Raw genomic sequence first — 21,790 nt, 5'->3', positions numbered from 1 at the left:
TAAATTATAAAATTCTTAACTTTAGACTAGACGAACTTCTCCTGAATCACTTTTCCGGATCTGCGAAAGTAACGAAAATACTGAGGTGTGCAAGATACATGTAGAATGTGAAACAATCTGTATAGTACTATATCAACACTACCGTAGTTATTTAATTTAATTGTACAAGTAAATAATTTTCTTTATAATCTATAAAAAAATGTAATAAGTAAAAGTTCACATTACAGATGACTGCTTTTACAAAATGTCATATTTATATTTCTCCTCTAAAAATATGATAGAAACGATTTGAGATTTGAGGTTATGTAGGCCTTATGTAGGCCCGTGGTAAGCAACACAGTAACTAACGCATCGAGTGAAAAATATATTCACTTACTGTGTACAGTAACTAACGCATCGAGTGAAAAATATATTCACTTATTATACACAGTAACTAACACATAGAGCAAACATAGTTTCATTTACTGTGCACAGTAACTAACGCATCGAACGCACAGTAAATAAACTACCGTAATTGAAACTAAGAACAAAAATTCAAACAAACATAAACGATTTATTTTACTGAACATTGATCTTCGATCGTTCAATATTTTCTTAAGCTTTTCCATAAGCTCTACAGAAAATTTCGCGAATTCAGTATCAAAAGATTGCAATAATTTTTATGGTATTTTATGAACTTCCGTCTTTTACATGCTTAATTCAAACAAATAAATAATTAATTGAATTTAAATAAAAAAAATTCACACGTCCTGTACGATAAATATAAATTCGAAGCTGGAAAATCAAACAAAGGGCACAGTAACTGGCTCCGCTATCCTACGCACCGGATTTTCGACTTTCCTCCCGTGGATCGAACGCTGCGAACCGTTCCTTCTTTGACGCACCGATGATACCACGGTAATAACCTTTAGAGCAGTTAAACGTTCACCTTTTGCTACTACAAAACGACGTTCGCTTTCTCACGTAACCTGTCTTTTCTTCCCTGATCTTCTCGGTATATTGACGCTCCGCTGTCTCGCCGTTTATATTTAATAACCGCGCGTTACACGGGTAACCACGGTTGCGTGCTGCTTAGGCACACTGTATTCTATTAATACCAGTGTACATCGATGTTCAATGCTTGTTACACGAACCATCGATCACCTATTTCCCATTGATTGCGGGCGCAAACCCGGTCGATCGAATCCAGGGAAACCATTGTGTAACGCGTGAAAGTGTAACGCCACTGCTTTGAGAATTTCGGGATTCTTGAATCACTATGATGTATGATTCACTTGCAACTATGATGTATGATTGGACTTTGGACATTCGTGTAAGATGTAAGTGATTTTATGTATTTATGAGAAAATTGATTAGTTGCAATTTGAAATTCTAAGAAACATTAAAAGAGTTTTGAAACATCAATGGATTCATGTTAATCTAGTAGAATTATTGAAGAAAGAAAGAACGTTCCATTTAGCATCTATTTATTACATTGATGCACAGCATTTTTATTCCGCATGAAAATCCATGGTCTAATTGTGAGAAACAGAAGTTAAATCGAAATGTGTTTCTTCTTTTGATGATTTGAATAAATTGAAGAGAATGCAGGAATATTTATAAATTCTTTTAATATATTGATTGCTCGGTATTTTTCATAGTCGTTTCTATCATAAATGCGAAATATCTGTAATCTATATGTACATATATGACGAATGTGTATCGTGCAATAAGAATTGTGTGAAGATGAACTGGAAAAATTGATTTGTGATACAACTTGAAAGAAGAATCGTGTATATCTGTAGTGCTTCATACTTTATACCAAATTGTTGTAAAGCATGAAGCTTGTGTCAAACTAACGCAGACTCTGCAGGATAAATCTTGGAAATGTTGCAGTCAGTTAGTCGAACTATTTTGTGTTGCAAATGCATTAATGAAATCTTAATGTGATGAACAAAATGATATCTAGAATGCTATTTTTATACATTCATCACAAAAATGAATCAGTGAAATGTGGAACAGGGAAGAGGAGAAAGGGAATTCAAGATGAGTGACCAGAGTAGTATAATATAATCAATACAATCAATACAATCAATGTAATCAATGTAATCAATGTAGTAAATGTAATCAATGTAATTAATGTAATTAATGTAATCAATGTAGTAAATGTAATAAATGTAATCAATGTAATCAATGTAATCAATGTAATCAATGTAATCAATGTAGTAAATGTAATAAATGTAATCAATGTAATCAATGTAATCAATGTAATCAATGTAATCAATGAAATCAATGTAATCAATGAAATCAATGTAACCAATATACTCAATGCAATCAATGTAATCGATAAAATCAATGCAATTAATATAATTAATATAATCAATGTAATCAATATAATCAATACAATCTGTGCAATTAATATAATCAATATAATCAATATGCCCAATGCAATCAATATAATCAATACAATCAATACAATTAATATAATTAATATAGTCAATATAATCAGTGCAATCAATGCAATTAATATAATCAATACAATTAAGAAGTACTGTGGGAGTCATAAATTGTTGTATAAAAGCAAAGTATTTTATACTTCGCATATTTAATAATAATTTATGTTTCTAGAAATGAAAATTATGCACATCTACGTAGATTGAAGACTATATTGCACGTGTACATAAATAGAATTAGACTGTCTCTAATAATAAAATAAAATTAGATTGTTTATAATCTGGTGAGAAATCGTGAATAATCCTAATAAGTCTAGTAAAATAATCCATCTCTAACATCATAAAGAAATTCAACTCGATCGCGTCTCATACTAAACAAATTTCGAGATCGGACACTTCGAGTTTTGTCCATTGAGCGAAATACTGCGCGGCGGCGATGGCATGAATGACGACGACTGGTTCCGTGGCCGGTGGATCGCGCAGATGCGAGCGCGAAGCAAGGTCAGAGACGTCGAAGTTTCCGTGGCCGAAGAAACTGCGTTTCTTGCGGAGTGAAAGCGGCCCGTGGCATTGGCGCTATTATAGTAGCGATTGCCGAGCCGTTTTTCGCCGACCTTTCCCCCCAAAAAGGATCGCGCGGCGCGGCGCGGCGGTGTCTGCGGCTTCGACGACGGCTGCAACCGCCTGCAACCGCCTGCAACGGCTCCGACACCGTCGCGCGAAGTTCACTTTCCGCCCGCGGAGGTGAGAGTTCCATGGGAAGCTTCTGCCCGCTACCACACCACACTTCGCACATGCCCATAACTTGTTCTTAAGTATGTGGAAACGCTCTCGTGGCGCGCGAGAGAGTTTACGAGTCGAATTAGCGGTTATGCCGAATCGTTCGAGATTAAGGGAAGACTGATGAACAGCCGCTAATGCGACGTTATTGGCCGTTTCGAATGCGCGGAACTGGTCGTGCATCGCGGCGCTGCTCACTTTTCCGTATTCCGTGGTTTAATCTCGTCGAATCGACAACGCTGGTGCACGGTGATTGATGATCGTCCGCTAATGCGTTTTATTGATGACCGACCATTGTTCGGGAGTGATTTGTTGCCGGACACTGAGAGAATCTTTCCTTTTCGGGATCATGAAATCCGGTAGGACTCCATTCGTCTTACTAACGGGCTCGTTGGCGGACCGTTTTCAAACTGCTTTCATGCTGCTTCGCTATTTACCGCTTCGGGAAAAGTTTCACGCCACTTTGCCAGGTATCGATGAACCGCTCTCTATTGTTGCCGATTAATTGCTCACATTTGTATCACTGCTGTCGAGATCGGGTGAAAATTTACGCGATAAGGTGGCTAGTTGGTTTTGGAACTTTGCCAAAAGTGAATGTAATGGTTACAGTGACCGGCATTAATCTTCTTCACACACTCGCAGCCATTTTAATACTGAATTGAAAGCAGTTTTTCTGATTAACAGTATTTTTATTTTTTACGATTTAAGTGCATTTTGCATATTTGAAATTGAATTTTGTGACTCGTGCAACAATTACAGTTTTAACAGTTTTTAAAATATAAACAAATTTAATTATATTAAAATTATTTTGAAATATGTAACGATTTTAAGTGGCGAGTCGGAGTCACCAGCCGATTGCAAAGGGTTAATATTTGGACATCATTCAAAACAGAAAAGTGGATGAAATGACCCGTATTTCTTTTTTTAGATGCTAGAGAGCCTGTTTTAGAAAGAAATGCCTACAACATTTTTTTAAAGATTGGTTGCATTGACAAGAATATTAAAAAGCACACTTTTTAATTATTTTATATCGCCAGGAAGAAAACTTAACCCTTTGCACTCGAGTGGTGACTCTGAGGCACCGTTAAAATTGTCACATCACGTTTCAAGATAATGTTTATATTACAAAAGTTTAGAAAAGTAAAGAATTGTTAAAAGTCTAATTGCTGTATGAGTCTCAAGACTAAATTTCATTCGCATAAAATGCACTTTGTCGTATAAAATGGAAATATCATAAGTTAGAAAAATTAATTTAGATTTACAGTCAAAAAGGCTTCGAGTGCAAAGGGTTAAACAATGCGTTTTGTAGATCTTTTTCTCATTTGCCATTCCAATTAATTGCAATTTCTAAAAAAATATCGTTTGCATATTACCCGGTAATCTAGTCCTTGTAATATGTTAAAGAAATTCATGTCGTTTTTAATTACCATGATCACGATTACCATTATCTTTATGAAAATTCTCATTTTCATGATATTTAATGCTGTCAGAATTGAACATTATTTATCTGAATTTTAAGGTTAATTGATCTACGTTGATTAGCTTCTGAGCCGTCCATATAGTGTAAATAGCAGAATTTTTTACAAATTTCTGTTTTACCTGATCATTTTACAAAAATCTGAATCTATAGATTACTTAATTTCAATGCTTACTTGTATTTCCATTTTGAATCAACATATATTCATAATAAAATATGTGGTTATTATAACTGTAAAAATTATATATAATGCATACCCATAATCTAAGATTGTTATCAAAGTATCTGATGGACATTAAACTTTATGCATTTCATAGAGAAGTTTTTTTAAATAAAATCTATGCGAGGAGACGGAGAAATGAAAAATTCGGCTTATATAATAATACATAAAATACTAATATATTGTGTAGTTAAGTTTACGTATAAAATTAATGAATTGATGTTACAGCAAAGAATCTAAAAGAAATAAAAGTCGACAGTTTTAAAAAGTAATATCTAATATAGAATACTTAAAACATCTATAAAGAAGATTGAACGACCTGTACTTTTGTTATTAAGAATGAGTATTCATACGAATATTCATTTATGAATCACCAAAAATATATTTGAGTTTTTAGAATGTACCATCAGTGTTAATTAAATCGTAATTCTTACTGTATGCAGTCCAGAAAATAATAACTTAATAATTTAATTATAATAAAAATAAAGAGATCAAATATAAAATAGCAAAAGCATTTGAAAAATCCTAAGATACAAGTACATTATTATTTCCAACCGAATAACATAATTGAAGAAGCAAAGTATCGTTTACGTAGCTTCTGCATCTCGCAATTAATGCAAATTTTTAATTAGCATAAAAATTCACAGTCTAGTTGTTACCTAACAGAGTAAAGTGCTTGAAAATATCTGTAACACTCTCGATTAAAAGGATCCATGAATGTTTACATGTGCAATGGCATTTTGAGAACCGCTCTCAGTAAAAGCAATCGTTCTCTTTTTAACAAATAATGTAATTAAATATTACATTTAATTCGCGAAGGTCAACGTTTAGGAGTTCCTGCTTGCCAGGTGAAAGTTGACCCATGCTTTGCGCGTAGATACCGTAAGCTGCTTGATTTCTCTTACACGATGCTACAATTTATCATATTATCTACAAATTACAAATTCTCGTATAGAATAAATTCCGTTAAACGTAAACGTAAATTGAAAACGATGAAACCATCGGTCAAGAAGCATCCCGCAGTTATTTCTGAGGCGTCTACGAGGGTTAACGAATGGAAACAATTTTTCAAAGCGCGAAACGTAATTAGTTACTTAACAGTCAAGGATATGAAACGTGTGTGGCGCGGGTGTAAAGCAGCTGGCGCTGCCACGAGGAACTATGAAAATGGATTTATAAATCCAGGAAAGACATCAACAAGGAGGAGTTGGTGCTCTCGTCTCGGAAAGCACATCAACGGGTTGTATTCAATCACCGTGACATTCAACTCACGACTTTTGCCCCAGGAGGTGAGAGCAGCTTCCAGCAGAAGCATGAAGCCTACAGGATTGTCCGTCTGCAATCTTGTTCGTCCGTGCCGTGCACTTTTGAAGGCCTAAAGCTTGTTGCACAATTGCAAAATTCTGCACGAGCCGCGGACGGCGGAAAAATTTACGATTCCCGGTGAAAGTGGCGCATACACGGTGACTCCGCGAAATTTTAATAAGGTTTGATAAGGTTTAACACTCTCGAACGGCGGACCTTTTCGTTAAAAATTTAACTCTGGGACGCGATTAAGTTCATTTATATATTTATTTATCAATTATCGTCAACACAGCTTTCAAGGAACGACCTTCTAAAACACGTTGGTTTTTCTGTGGACTTCGATGAAACATGTGCAAATATAAATTAATTTTATAATTAAATAGTCAAGTAACAATATTTGTACCAGAGTTAGGGAAAAAGTAATCTGATTGATGATCGTTAGTTACGACTAATTTACAATAATTGGGCAAAAATTAACCCAGATAATGATTATCGATTTTAACTCGTTAGTTATTATAAATTATTTTAAATTCGTTATAATAACTAACGGGTTAAAATTGTTAATCATCAATTAGGTTACATTTGCCTAGCTCAATGAACGCATATAATAACTTTTATTGTAAAAGAAAAACGACGAAATACAAATAGTAATTAACAGTAAGGGAAGGGTATTAAAGTGAAGTTATTATGAGGAAAAGAAAAACATCATGATCAACATGTTCATGACCATAATCATGAGCAGAATGATCGGCCACTTGAACGGAATTGTAATTGCTAATTGTTAATCAAAATAGACAGGAAACGGATAACACGAGTTTACGTCAAGATATATTAACGACATCTTTTTATGTTAACGACACATTTGGAGCACTATACTTTATATCATCCATTCAAAAGTGTACCGATTGTTTTCCACTCAGGTTGAGGCCCCGATTGATAACATAACTTTGAAAAGTATATAATTCTTTTTATTATATAATATATGTATAAATAAATATAATATATAAATTACGTAATATAATTATAAAAATTAAATGATTCGTAATTGTCAATATTTCACTGTGCTAAATTGCACAATATGTTTAGATCACAGATGTTTATACAGAATACACATCTTCTGCATAAATTGAAAGAAATGAGAGTTGATCAGATCATGTTTTTATTCATTGATGAATTGATTTCTTCTCTTAATAATTTTAATAAATCGAAAATAGTTCGACAGTATTTTGCATACATACGGTAGCTATGGAGTGACGCGTTGAAATATAAATTTAACTCTATTAAATTTTTTAACTCTATTATTAGGACAAACGCGTTTGAAATGTTCGAAATTTGGAGAACGTAATGTTTTAATATTTTGCCTTGCCTATTTGTATATACTTGAAGAAACGTATGTGAACGTGTCTGTATTAGACCAATGGTTGTCCCATTTCCGATACTACAGAATTTACAATAAATATATTACTTACAATTTATTACGATAAATTATAATTTCGTTATTTTCAGAGACGTTTCTGCGTTACATTTTTAGTTATCGTGGAGTAATTTTTAATATTTGGTAGCATACTGCCTGTCACAGAGGCTTCTGAAGAAAGCAGACGTCACAAGATGGCCGCCGCTGTCTATACTGTCGAATATTACAAATTACTTCGTCACAACATAAAAATTGGAATTTTAGAGACAGAACAGACATAGATTGGACTTGTAAGAAACACAACTGACCACTACCGAACTGGTTACCGCGTCATTGAACTGTTAAAACGACATATTCGGAACCGCTGCAAATTATTGGGTTGGCAACTAAGTAATTGCCGATTTCAATTATAGATGTCTCTCACTCTCATTTTTATGATATCCGCAAATGTTATATTATAAAATTATTATTATTATTATTATTATTATTATTATGTTATTTTTTATAATCCGTGAATGTTAGCAACTGGACAAATTGAATGCAGCGGTCAAGGAAAAGCGACCAGAATTGGTCAATCGAAAAGTTGTCATTTTCCACCAGGACAATGCTAGGCCGCACACCTCTTTGTCCACTCGTCAAAAATTGATGGATATTGGTTGGGAATTGATGTTACACCCACCGTATAGCCCTGATCTCGCGCCATCGGATTACCACTTATTTCGATCCCTGAACAACTCCCTTCGTGGTAAAACTTTTAATGATGATGACGCTGTAAAATCTCACTTAACTCAGTTTTTGGCCGAAAAGGATCAGACTTTCTACGAGCGTGGAATTTTCAAGTTGTCAGAGAGATGGCAAAAGGTCATCGAACAAAATGGAAAATACATTACAGATTAAACTTCATTCCAAGTAAAAAAAAATTTTTTATTTCATTGAACAAATCGGCAATTACTTAGTTGCCAACCCAATACTTGAAACACATATACATATACGAGTTTCTCCTATGTGTACATAGTAGGGTCTCAGTGTAGTAGATGAACAAATCACCATCGTTCAGTACGAGGAAGTGCCAATCAACGTAGCTGCAAAAGAAATCGCAGTGCAACGAGTTAAGCGTTTCGATATATTTCTCACGAAATTTTAAATTACGCTTTTTTAAAAAGCTGTTAACGATCGAAATACGCGCGCGCGCGCGTTGATGATGTGTTCGCGGATGTATAAACTCGGTAACGAAACAGCTCGCTTGCGACGGTATCATTGTGGGGTTTAAATAACGATCATTTTAACAAACATGCAGCTTAAGTGTTCATTCATTGGACAGGTCGGCCCACTAATGAAAAAACCGCAGGTACTTTTTCCGATACTTAGCATTTCAAACGAGTTTCCGGCGAGTCATCCCGGGGCACCGGTTCGAGATGGTCGTCATTCGGATCGTAACGAGCCGGAACGCGGACGATCCAAGAAGGAAGGAGGATAAGGAGAGTATATTCGTGATCGAGGCACAGGCCTCCCGCAGGCGCGAAATAACCGAGTGTTTGCACGGAATTATCATTCCTGTCACAATACGTCGTTCAACGGGGAACGGTACATTTTGACTCAATTAGCTCCAGCCGATTCGAAAAGGAGACTTATCGCCTCGGACCGGAAGACGTACCAGAGGAAAGGTATCGGCAAACATTGAATTAGGGGAGCCTCTCTTCCTGGTACGCGGGCCGAGAGTAAAAGTACACTTTCTTAACCTCTTGCCGTGTAATATCGAGGCAGACTCGTGATGATGATGTTGAAGGGAGTATCACTAGCGAACCATTTGAACGCAGATTGCTTGTACCTTCTTTTTTCGACTGTCTAGCAGGGCGCATATTATTATCTGATTAACTCATTAACTGCCACGATCTCCATTTGGGGATTTTGGAATTTAATGTACACCATTTGGCGCGAAGAATATGTCAGGTGCGTTTAACAGTTTAATGTCATTTTATACATATCAATTAATATTGTTTATAGCAACAAATTTTGTGTTTCGTTTGTTTTTTTTCAACAAGTGAACTTTGAAAATCATCTGTTAGTTGTACATAACAAAATTGTCATATTTGAAGCATGATGTTTTTGGTTTGATTTGTATATTATAATTAAATTCCATACATAAATATGTAATTTAGAGGTTATAGTAACTATATGTTACTTACTCAGTTTTTTGTTTTGCATACAATAAAAGAAATTTGTTCTTTTCTTTTATTCGTGCAACCTGCCACAATCCCCATTTGAGACCTTTAAAAAAATATAAAATATTTTAGCAACAAAACATAATTTGAATATAATTATATTGTGTATAAATATAATTGTTTTGCATATACATAACTTTTTCTGTAGAAAGTTCAAAAAAACATAATTTGGCAGTTAATGGGTTAATACTACTTTATTTATGTATACCTTATGAATAATTTGCTGGTACTATTATTAATGGTGACTATTATTATTTTAAAATTGAGGTCTAATCGTTAAGAATTTCTTAATAAATTGTTTAACGGCGATGACAATTTTTACCGTAATTCAACATATTATTTGAATTAATATTATGTACTGGCTGTTTCTGAAATTATTACCCAAAAGAAAGTTATTGTGCTACTTTTAATAATGATTGTTCATATTTTTTTATTTGTTCGTTTTATTTCGCCTTGCCCACGAAATATTCAAACTCCTTAAAATGTACGAATAAATTGCAATTTGAACAGCAAATTTTTAGGTACGACGAGTATATTCGTCGAGAAACAGCTAACTTATTAACGTCGATAATCGCCCTTCCATAGATTCCTTTTGAAATTCGAGTAGTTAGATAAACAATTTATTATGCAGCACACACTTCTATTAATTTAGCTAGTTTTAATGTATTTTTTTGTCACTTTTACTACCTTTAATACACTAAACCTACCGACTCCTAAAAGTAACTAATCTGTATTGCTTCATAACAATAGAAGAAACGTCTAAAGGATTGAAAATGTAGTGTATTCAGTTTATTGAAATTATTGAAAAATGAAACAAATCTCGTATTTAATTTTTGTGTCTCGCAACTGGCGCAGAACACTTTTATTTCGCATAATAAATTACAGTTTTTCTTTTATAATTCGTGTATGATTTTTAAGTAATAATTTCAAGTATCTCTTGTTGCAATATTGAGATAGACAATAAATTGCGAATTACATGTATGGCAGTTTTTCGTGTAACGACGAATATTCTCGTGATAAAGAATTGACAATTTTTCGTCCGATAGAAATTACAATTTTTCGCAAAACGACGAACTTGCACGTAATTTTCAGTTTTTCTTTCATAATTCGTACATGGTTTTTCGGTTTATAATTTTCAGTATTTCTTGCTGCAATATCGAGGTCGGAAATAAATTGTGCGTTACGCGTATTCTTAACGTGCATACGTAACATCAAATCATAAATGCGTAATGCTTCCAAAATATTTAACTCCTTGCACTCGAATCTATTTTAACTTCAAAAAAGAAAAGAAAAAATTCTTTCAAAGTGTAGTATTTTGATTTTATATTATATCTTTATATTACGCGCATATGTATGTGCGAAATTGTATTTATTTATCCGTGCAATACTTACACTTTCAGCAAATGTTCAAATACAAAACAATGTAATAATGTACAAACTACTTTAACAAGTGATGTAGTTATGTTCACTGGTGCTTCGTACGTGGTTTTTCGGTTTATAATTTTCAGTATTTCTTGCTGCAATATCGAGGTCGGAAATAAATTGTGCGTTACGCGTATTCTTAACGTGCATACGTAACATCAAATCATAAATGCGTAATGCTTCCAAAATATTTAACTCCTTGCACTCGAATCTATTTTAACTTCAAAGAAAAAGAAAAAATTCTTTCAAAGTGTAGTATTTTGATTTTATATTATCTTTGTATTGCGCGCATATGAAATTGTATTTATTTACCCGTGCAATACTTACACTTTCAGCAAATGTTCAAATACAAAACAATGTAATAATGTACAAACTACTTTAACAAGTGATGTAGTTATGTTCACTGGTGCCTCAGAGTCGGCATTCGAGTGCAAAGGGTTAAAGAATACTGAAATATTTCGAAACAGGGTTCGAACAAAACAGGTATCTTCCGTCGCGAAAGAAAACCATGTACACTGTACCATTCCTCGACGTCCGCGACAGATCCAAAATCAGTGTAGAAACTCGAAAAATCAGCGCCTGAGTGCCATTGAACCTCGTCGTCCCTGTACCCGCGTCACAGAAGAGGAACAGACGCAATTACCGAAGAAAGATGGTTTCGGCGATCCGAACCGATGATACACGGTCGCCATCGAGTATCTCGAATAAATCTACGGCTGAGCGGAAGAGGAAAGCCGGGGGCGACTACGACGACTACGACGACGACAACGACGACGACGACGACGACCACTACGAAGAAGAGAACGAAGAGCAGAACAACGATGCCAGATGGAACCGGGTCGAAAGTCAAAAGGGCTCGGCGCGGCCATTAGTATAATTCAATTAAGCTGCAGATCAACGGTTTCGTAGGAAAGAGGCATCGGCTGGAACACGGTCATCCGATAACTCTTCTGCTCGGTCAGGAACTTGCCCTCTTGGACACCTGTGGGTGGAGGGATCGGGGGAGAGAAGGGAGAAAAGGTAAGAGGTGTGCAACGGCGAATCTCGCACGGCGGACACCGTGAAAATGTGCGTCGGTCGCCGGGCTTCGGGTCCTCGGGCCGGGTGAAAAGAGAGAAAAAATCCAAAAGAAGAGCAACAGACCGCTTTACGACTTGGCAAAATTTATTGGTAGGCCGCGGCAGGGTGGGACGTCCCCACAAGTACATTGCGATTCCCCAAAAGCACACGGAGAGGTGTCACACGCATGCCTCTCGTCTTATCTCTGTTCGAGAGGAGAGCAACGGAATCTCTCACCGGGCTGACCGTGCGCCTCAGTTCATTGTAAAGCTAGCAATACATAGATATAGATACAAATATCATTAGAATAATTATAATATAATATAATATATATAATAATATTATTAATAATAATATAATATATAATAATAATATTAATAATAATTATAATAATATAATATATATAATAATAATATTAATAATAATAATAATAATAAAATAATAACATTATTATCACTCCTATTAATCGGTAAAACAGGATACAGCTCTAAAAATCGAGAGGCCTATCGATAACTACGATGCACAGTGACTAAGGACTATATTTCGATAACGATCATAAAATAATTAATAATTAATAATTAATAATTATAATAATAATAATAATAATAATAATAATAATACGTTCGTGATAGTCGCATTGCCCGCAATATAATATTATAAAGACACGGCGGTACGTAATTTAAGCTATGTACAAAGCGCGATTGTAGGGTCCTCTTATTTTCATTTCCTTTCGATTGATTAGGAGAAACAGATTACACGGTTAGGATCGAGGGGAACGCGACGTACACGCGTGCTGGTGAAACTGTCCGCAGCCTGTTTTATCCGAAGCTAATCGCTAACTCACAATAACGTTTCAGCGTTTCCGTCTAACGTCGAATACACTCGTCACGAAGAAATGGCAACTTTCCATTCAACGATGTATACATTCGTCATGAAGAAATGGCAGCTTTTCGTGAAACGACGAATATACTCGTCGCGAAGAAATAATGAATTTTTTGTTGAATGACGATCTGTACTCGTCATGGAAGAAATGGCAAATTTTCGTGTAACGACGCGTATACTCGTCATATAGAAGTGACAATTTTTCGCGGAGCGACGAATATACTCGTCGCGTTTACATTGGAATTCTTTCGTGTAACGGAGAATACACACGTAATGGGAAACCGACAATTATTCGCGTGACAATGAATATATTCATCGGGAGAAGATGACAATTTCCCGTTTAACGACGAATATATTCGTCACGATGTAGTGGCAATTTTCCATGCAATGACGAAATACGTTCGTCGCGAACAGATGCTGATTTTTCGCGGAGAAACGAATATATCCGTCATAAAGAAATGATCAATTTCGTACAACGACGAATGTATTCGACATAGAGAAATGGCAATTTTTCATTGAATGACGAACATACTCGTCAATAAGAAATGACAGTTTTTTTTTCATTCAACGATGAATATACTTGTCACGAAGAAGTGACAATTTTTCATTCAATGACGAATATACTCGTCATTGCGAAATGACAATTTTTCGTTCAATGACGACTTTACTCGTCATTAAGAGATGACAACTTTTTTCATTCAACGATGAATATACTCGTCACGAAGAAGTGACAATTTTTCATTCAATGACGAATATACTCGTCACGGAAGTCCGTAGATACAATGTAACGATAAAACGCAGATACAAATTTTTGAAAAGCATCACCGCTGCTAAGAAGCTAAATGTAATCGGAGTAGACCGGACAGTTGTTGAATTGTTGCATCGACTATTGTAGAGATTGCCTGTTTCGAAAAATTAGTCGCCGATTGTCCCGATCTCAAAAATCGCAGTTTTTTACGTCCGTCTACGAGCTGACCGGCTCGATCTCGATCCTCGTCGAGATGCCCCAGAAGACGACAGGCGAAAGCCGGTGGAACATTTAAATCAGATTTGCTTCTCATCCGCGATAGACACGCACGCGTGTTACGTGCATGATTTCGCTCGCGCGCGCGCGCGCGCTAATGCCGTGTAATTTACAACGAGGTGACTATAAAACTAGCCTGGCGAATTTCTCGATCGCGCGTACGCGCGCACGATCGCGATTGCGCTCCTAGAACAAGAGAGACAACGAAAAATATACAGCTCGAGGTCCGGCGCCGTAAATATATTAAAATTTAATACAACGTGTGTCGCGCGAATCGCACCTTTCTTTCTCCCTCTCTCTCTCTTTCTCTCACACACACACTCTCTCTCTTTTTCTCGGAAAGCGTACGGAACTTTTTACAATATCAAAGACAGTCGAATTCGCGGTTTTGATTGGGAGTATACTGACGGAAGGAAAAACAGTGATCTCGATTTCTGGATGATTTTGAAGGATATTTCAAGAACCGACGGTGTTTTTGAGAAATAGTCGGAGGAGAAATAGTTGCTGGCGATTGTCGTCTCGGAAAATAGGCTAACACCTTTGCAAAAACATTGTTAACCGCTGTTGTCGCGGTTTTGTGTTCGATTTGATGCTTTGTGAATTCATTTTTCTGGCGTTTAAATCGAAACGATAATTGGTACTTTGAGGTAATTTCTAAAAGAACTTTTACGAGAACGTAAATTTGTTTCAAAAGCGATTGCACGATAATATTTTGATTTGAAAAGTTCTGCGGGCTCGTTGAAATTATTTGCTTGTCTCGAAAGTTATGCTCGTAATGTATATGTTAGACATCGCGAGCATGCTATACATAATGTATATTATAGTTTTGATAATATTTCGTTATTTGAATTTTCATTTACTCAGCATCATTGTCTGTATGTTTAAAAGACAATTCTGAATTTGCATCGAATGAATTAGCAAACTGCGCGACGATTTATTAATACAAAACGCTTTGAGTCATGTTTGAAGAAAATTTAGCAGAATTCAAATTGGTCACTGCTTTCAAACTACTGAAATAATTTTCATTTTGAAATGCGAATACTGAAATTCGAAATGTTAAAAGGCTACACATTGTAACTGATGTTCGATGCATTTTTGACACGTTTGCAAAATAAAAATTCTTATTCAAATTATGTGAATTTATATAAAAATTCTAAATGCGATAAGATCTAGGTGAAAAATTGTATTAACATTTTGTTTATCAATTATCTGGACAACTAAGTTCTTTTAGCAGATCATTCACCAGCAAACACTTCATAGTTTTCCAAAATCTACAAGTCATATATAAGAATGTCTTTTCGAAATATCGTTTGCACTTATTTAATAAACGAAGATTTCTAATCTACTGTTTCGTATATTACAATAATCGAGAATGCATTTAACGAATTGAATATCGAATCGGTTAATATAAATCCACCAAATTGACGTAATTTCTTTAAAGTAATAAAATCCGAAAATTGAGAATTAACATGGTTGATAACTTTTTACTTTCTTGCATTAATACCATAATAAACTCAGGAAATACTATAGAGAAGAAAGAAAATGATTTTTCTCGCTACAAAAAATTTCGTAAGATTATTTATCGCTACTTATGTCCACAAGATTGCTATTAAATCACTGAGTTTCGATTAATAATAATATTATTAAAAATATAGATACAGTAATCACTGGAGTGCGGATTGTATGCATTTATGATAAAATTGATTACTAACAATTTAAAGCAACCGAAAGATTCAAGGAATTGAAGAAAATTTCAATGTATTATTTTCACATTAAGTTAAAATTACCGAAGAAAGAAAGAAATTTCTATCCTGTTTCGATTTCATGTAATCGACGCATACAATTTTTATCTTGCACAATAATCCACAGTCTATGTATTTTATATATTCGACTCTGCAATGCCGTTTCATCGTGAGTACTTATTCTATCAATAATCGTAATAACAATTTCATTAAATCACACATCCGAATGAATTAGCAATCTTGAAAGCATAAGAGACAATGAATAATTTCATGAATTCTCTTAAGATCGGAAAAATAGCCATTTTCATCCGTCAGCCAAGATACAATTCCCTCTCGGCAATTCCAGCATAGAATTTCAAATGTAATCAAATGTAATCAAATAATTACACGACAATGTCGAACGCGTCACGCGGTAGCCAACGTGTCAACAAGCTTCCAACAGCTAAAACATCAGCAATTTCCCAGAAACCCGTCCTCGCAATTTCCCTGACAAACCTATTCGCTCTAAGCCGTCGCAATCTCCATTGAACCGCGTCTAAAGACCGACACAGTGTCTCGAACAGTGACTCAAAGCGTCTTGCCTTACAAACCCGGGCTGAAGGAAGCGAAGCTTCCACGGACCGTCAGAAAACTGGTCGATGTTCGCGCGAACGTTACCTAGTCGATCATTTTCGAGACGAGCGGTCGCTGTTCCATCGAGAAGACATTCACGAGCGGCTCGTTTTTCCCGCTCGAACTTTTCCACGCGGCTCGTCGGGACCCGCGGAAGGTCGCGGGGACGCGAGAAGGGTGCGACCACGCGGGATCGATCGATCATGCCGTTCTGATCGAGCGAGCCCGTGTCTCGGCGCGAGATCGAGGAGACACGCGGATCGGACGGTTCATCCAGTGGAAACCGATCCCAGCTGACTGGTATTTGCGTCAGCGGACCCGCCTTGTTTCACGGCTCCAAGGTCGCCTGGTCGCGTCTCTATGGAAACCTCGGCTCGCCGCGATACCGATTCGCCGTGGACAGCCGTGAACAGCCGATTCCCATCGGTATCCAGGTGAAATTGGAGTGCGGGCCCGGATCGGGCCGGATCGGATCAGCCAGGAAGACGTCGCTCGGGGCCTGGGCGTGGTCCCAACGGTAGCACCGGGTCCTCGGCAGCATCTTTCGAGCGGGTCATTACGGGGATCAATTTGGCTCTCTAGCCCGAGGTCCTCTCTCGAACATTGTTGACACGGCTGCTCTATTCGTACCCCTCGTGCACAAATGAACCGCTTCCGGGGCCTGTTAGGCCCGAGCTCAATCAGGCCGCTTTGATATTGAAATTCGATTAGGATGTCTCGGACGGTTGACAGGGCCTCTACCGGGAATTCGAATCACTCGGTTGGTCGATCTTGCAGAAAACTCGTCGACTTGCGCCGGAGTCTAGCCACTTTCAGCGAAAGCTTGTAGGAAACAGTGGCGTTCGAGAGGATGCGCGGATGTCACAGATGAAAGCGTGAATCCTACCCTTCCGACCTTGGCCCCGTTGCTTCGTTCCCATGGACACTCGGGCCTGGTTTCCATGATTAAGCTGTTACCGGTGGCCTGCCGCGGAAGAAAGCAGGAACCGTGAGCGAGTAGATTTCTTCGAGATAACGGAACTGGTCAGGATAGTTGGCGCGGTCGAACGTGTCGTTGATAACGAGATCTGATTTCTCGGCGTTGCTCGCGTTCGCTCTCCGGCCGCAACATTAATGGCACGACTTTCCTTTCGGCCGGGACCGATCGATGACCGAACTTCATCTCGAGACAGTTCCAATTTCGTTAGAGGGAACGGAGGAACGTAGTTCTTACGACTCGTTGAACGATGTCAGGACACGTCGACGCTCGGAGAATCGGATGCGAGGACCGATCTTTCTATCGAAGAAACGGAGGACTGCAGTTCTTGCGACTTGTGGTGAAGCGACTACGACGATGCCGGCAGGATTGACAGTCTTCGTAGACGTTGATCCTCGGAAAATCGGATGCGAAGGAATTCCAATCTTTGCGACGACTTGCGTCCGATCGCAACGGTCTCATCAATATCGATGGTCTTTATAGACGTTGAATCTCAGAGAATTGGATGCCAGGTCTAATCCTCGAATTGCTTTCGCAGAGCAGTATATCTTACTAAACCGATTGCAATGGTGCCGGAATGAATGATAGTCTTCGCAAACGTTGGTCCTCAGAGAATTGGATGTTAGAGCTAATCTTTCAACTTTATTCGCAGAAACAAAGTAATATAGTTCGTCTCACTGACCAGATTACGATCGTGCCAGGAAGATTGATAGTCTTCGTAGACGTTGACCCTCGGGGAATTGGATGCTGGGACCAATTTTCCAACGTCGTTCGCAGAAACGCAGCAGTGTTTGCGACTTGTTGAACCGATGACAATGGTAGCCGATGGAACAATACTCTTCGCGAACGTTGGCCCTCAGAGAATTGGATGGTAGGACCGATCTTCCAATGTCGTCCAAAGAGGCGGCGTCATCCCTGCGACCGTTCGAACCGATTACAATGGTGTCAAATGAATTGATAGTCTTCGCAATCGTTGATCCTAGGAGAATGGGATCTCGGAGTCGATCTTCCAGCTGGTTTCGGAATCCTCCGAGTCTTCGGAAGGGACTTGCAGTCGGTTGCGTTTCTGTCTCTCGATGTCTTAGTCGCAGTGGACAGTCTCCATGACTTGCTGTGGCTAACGTCTAGGTGTCTAGGCCCGGAGTACAGGAAAATGGCAGAAGCGAGAAACTCGACGAAGCGGAATGGAGGTGCGAGAAGCGAGGTTGATAGGCGGAGGAGACGATCAGAAACCACGGAATTGCTTTTCTTCCCTTGCGACTCGAAAGGCCTGATAGTGTAAGCCGTTGTCTTTTCTTTTTCGAACCGAAAATGTGTGATCGACGGACTCGGAGAACCGACGGACGGACATCGGAAAGGATAGGCACGCGGCGACATCGAGGAGTTCTTGAAATTTCAGCGTCGGCGTCGAGCCAACGCTCGGCGAATTTCTTCGAGAGCGAGATTCGCGGAACGTTTGGTCCGCCTTCTATTTACAAAACGATATCTTTTCAGCCGGATAAATCGATGGTGCATCGATCGATAGTGAGAAGACGGTTCCGAGAAGCCAGCCGTTTTGTACCGGGCTTGCTCCAAGTAAGGATCCTCGTAAATCGTTTACCCCGCTGATCGGTCGTTGAATACTTTTTCCGTCATAAATAATGTAGAAACGAATTTTTATTCTTTTCACTCGTCGATGCTGCGAAGGCGATTTATAGCGGGAACCGATTTCCGTGAATGTATGCTTCCTCTCGGGCTTGTCTTATCGCTGGATTGTGGCCATTTATGCAATCGAACGTTTTCTTCGTCGTTGATACGCTCGCCGCGGCGCAGTGACAATAGCTCTCGCAACATTCTACCAAATGATCTCTTAGAATGTAAGAAAGATACCGTCGGATAAAATTCGAAATCGCTTGAACATCATTCTACAGATTATAATTTCAAATAATATGCATGATATTCGATTTTCTTCCCCGTCGATTCGCGTCTGATTTTAGTAGCGAACGCGTCGAGCGACGCGAAACGAACGCTCGCCGAGAACATTCGTCGAGAGTTTCGTTTCGCGTTTATCAAAATTGCACAAACTCCACGGTGACCCCAGCTGCCGTCGATAATAATTTAGTAGAACAATCGTTCCCCGGAAATTCTGTTCGCGCGTCTGCCAGCGAGAACCGCCGAATTCTGGACGATCAACGGACGCGATCCCGGTCGAAATTCCAAGAACTGGTCGACGCGACCGTTCGATTAGAAAATAGCCTAAAATCAGAAACAGAGAAACGCGCGTCTACAGGATATGTTTCAGGACATTACGTGGCCGGATGGCTTCTAATACCTAGAGTAGCCATTCGAATAGCCATTTGAGTAGCCGTTGGAGCCCTTGTAGGGAACAGAGTGTATGCTCCTGGAACAAAGATGGTAGAAATCGGAAGATGAGGAAAGTTACTCTTCAAGGAAACTCTCTTGCTTCCTCTCTCTCACTTTCTTTCACCTCCTATCTAGCAAAATCAATCTCTACCGTTTCGCGAGAGCGAGAGGGGTGTGCCGCGAGCGATGTTCTATCCCTTTTCTTTCGTTTGTTAGTATCGAAGTAGATGTAGAAGGCGGCTAAAGGTGATGGTAGATGATAGCAAAAGAGCAACGGAAGAATTAGAATCAGTAGAAACGGAAGAAAAGAACATGAAGAAGATGAAGAAGAAGAAGAAGAAGAAGAAGAAAGGGAAATGAATGTGGTAGTCAACAGTGCTTGGCATGCTGGGCTATTTTTCTTTTCCATTTCGTGGTGGCGGTCACGCGTTAAGTACTCGATTGTCGATCGCGGTGTCGTCGTGACCGCGAACAGTGCAGAGAAGAGTCAACGAGTACGATCAAATGGGGGAGGGAACAACGAAACAAAAAAAAAAACGCAACGATACAAGAATAAAAAAAATCGACAAAAAAAAATAAAAGATTAACTCGATGGAAGAAGGGTCTAACGACGAACGTAAAACGTGCTTATTAATTTTCTGTTGTTATGGACTGTTGTTGATGTTGTAATTTGTTGTTGTTGTAGTTGTAGTTGTTGTTGTTGTTGTTGTTGTTGATGATGTTGATGTTGTTGCGTGTACATTGTGTGTGTGTCAAGGTGCAGGAGGTTCAGAGCTCCCGCTCACCGCCACCCACATCTACAACAGAACAGAAAACAAGACCACCGCCGTTACATACAAGGTATCCATTAGTATCCACCAGTATCGAAGATTTATTTTATTGCTCGCTCGTACGACCGCGTTCACGCGCGCGTTCACTCTGCCCGGTTGCTGCCCGCTTGCTCGCTCGCACGCTCCGCGCAGAGGCAGCATTATTTCAGACTGATTTATGGGCCAGGCCGATCTTCAAAGTGCTACGGACGCGGCCAAGGGGTGTGAAGTTTGCGGATCTTCGACGATCCCCGCCGTTCCGCCGTCCTGTTCCGCGTCCTCGACGGAAACGCACGGCGGGACGTGACACGTTACAACTTCGCGAGGCCAGTTAGGTGCGAAAAGGTTCGACAAACTGGTAACCGTGGTCGCATGAAGACATTACGCGGCTCTATCGCCGCTTTCTGCCGATTTCCCGAAGTTCAAGTGTAGAAAATTACGTCAGGCTTCTGCGACCATGTGCATTTGAAACAGCGATTACCGGAGCGCAGATTTTTCATAAAAATCGGTAACTGTTTAGATGCGAAACTGCGACGATGTTACACGTTTGGCAGAATTATTATTTAATTTTGTCTACGTTTATATTGTTATTGTCGTATAATAATCTTATATTTTATCAGACCCTGATTATTTTATCCTAGCAAATCCTATAATTACATTCGAATGTATTAAACCTGAATGATAATTTTTATTTGCTTATACAGTCTTACGTGTTGTCCCAAATAAATTTGCTTTAGTTACATCAATATAATGTTTACATTTACACGATTATGAAATTTCGATAGATTTCCATGAAATCAATATTATTGATTGAAGGATAATTAATTGAATATCCTTGTACAATAATAAGATCAATTTTTACAATTATTTATTTTTCCTATTTTATTTTATCTCTTATATTAGATTATATTTGAGATAAATTATTATTTTAATTAATGAACTCGACGGAGTATATATTTTGAAGTATAATGTAAGTATACAATTAATTATTAGCTTATATAAATTAGTAAAATAAATAATTAACTTTTTATATACTCCCAAAAAAAACTCATAAGAAACCAAATTTTTTTT

The 21,790-nt window shown here is 38.1% G+C and overlaps 1 protein-coding gene across 2 annotated transcripts in view; it reads right to left on the bottom strand.

The window, feature by feature from the left end:
* Window positions 1-12,418: 12,418 nt before the first annotated feature.
* Window positions 12,419-21,790, bottom strand: part of drm (odd-skipped family member drumstick) — a 29,076-nt gene continuing 19,704 nt past the window's right edge. Inside the window, exon 3 of one of the 2 annotated variants that reach the window (XM_076521325.1) lies at window positions 12,419-19,947. In XM_076521325.1, the coding sequence (XP_076377440.1) occupies window positions 19,872-19,947 (76 nt within the window). In that variant the 3' untranslated portion in view covers window positions 12,419-19,871. Of the gene's footprint in view, window positions 20,708-21,790 lie in introns of both variants that reach the window. The other variant, XM_033472603.2, reaches the window with a different exon arrangement.

This window comes from Megalopta genalis, chromosome 4, assembly GCF_051020955.1.
Source record: "Megalopta genalis isolate 19385.01 chromosome 4, iyMegGena1_principal, whole genome shotgun sequence".
Lineage (NCBI taxonomy): Eukaryota > Metazoa > Arthropoda > Insecta > Hymenoptera > Halictidae > Megalopta > Megalopta genalis.
Note: the sequence above shows the minus strand (reverse complement) of the source record. Positions and strands in the feature narration are given on the sequence as shown.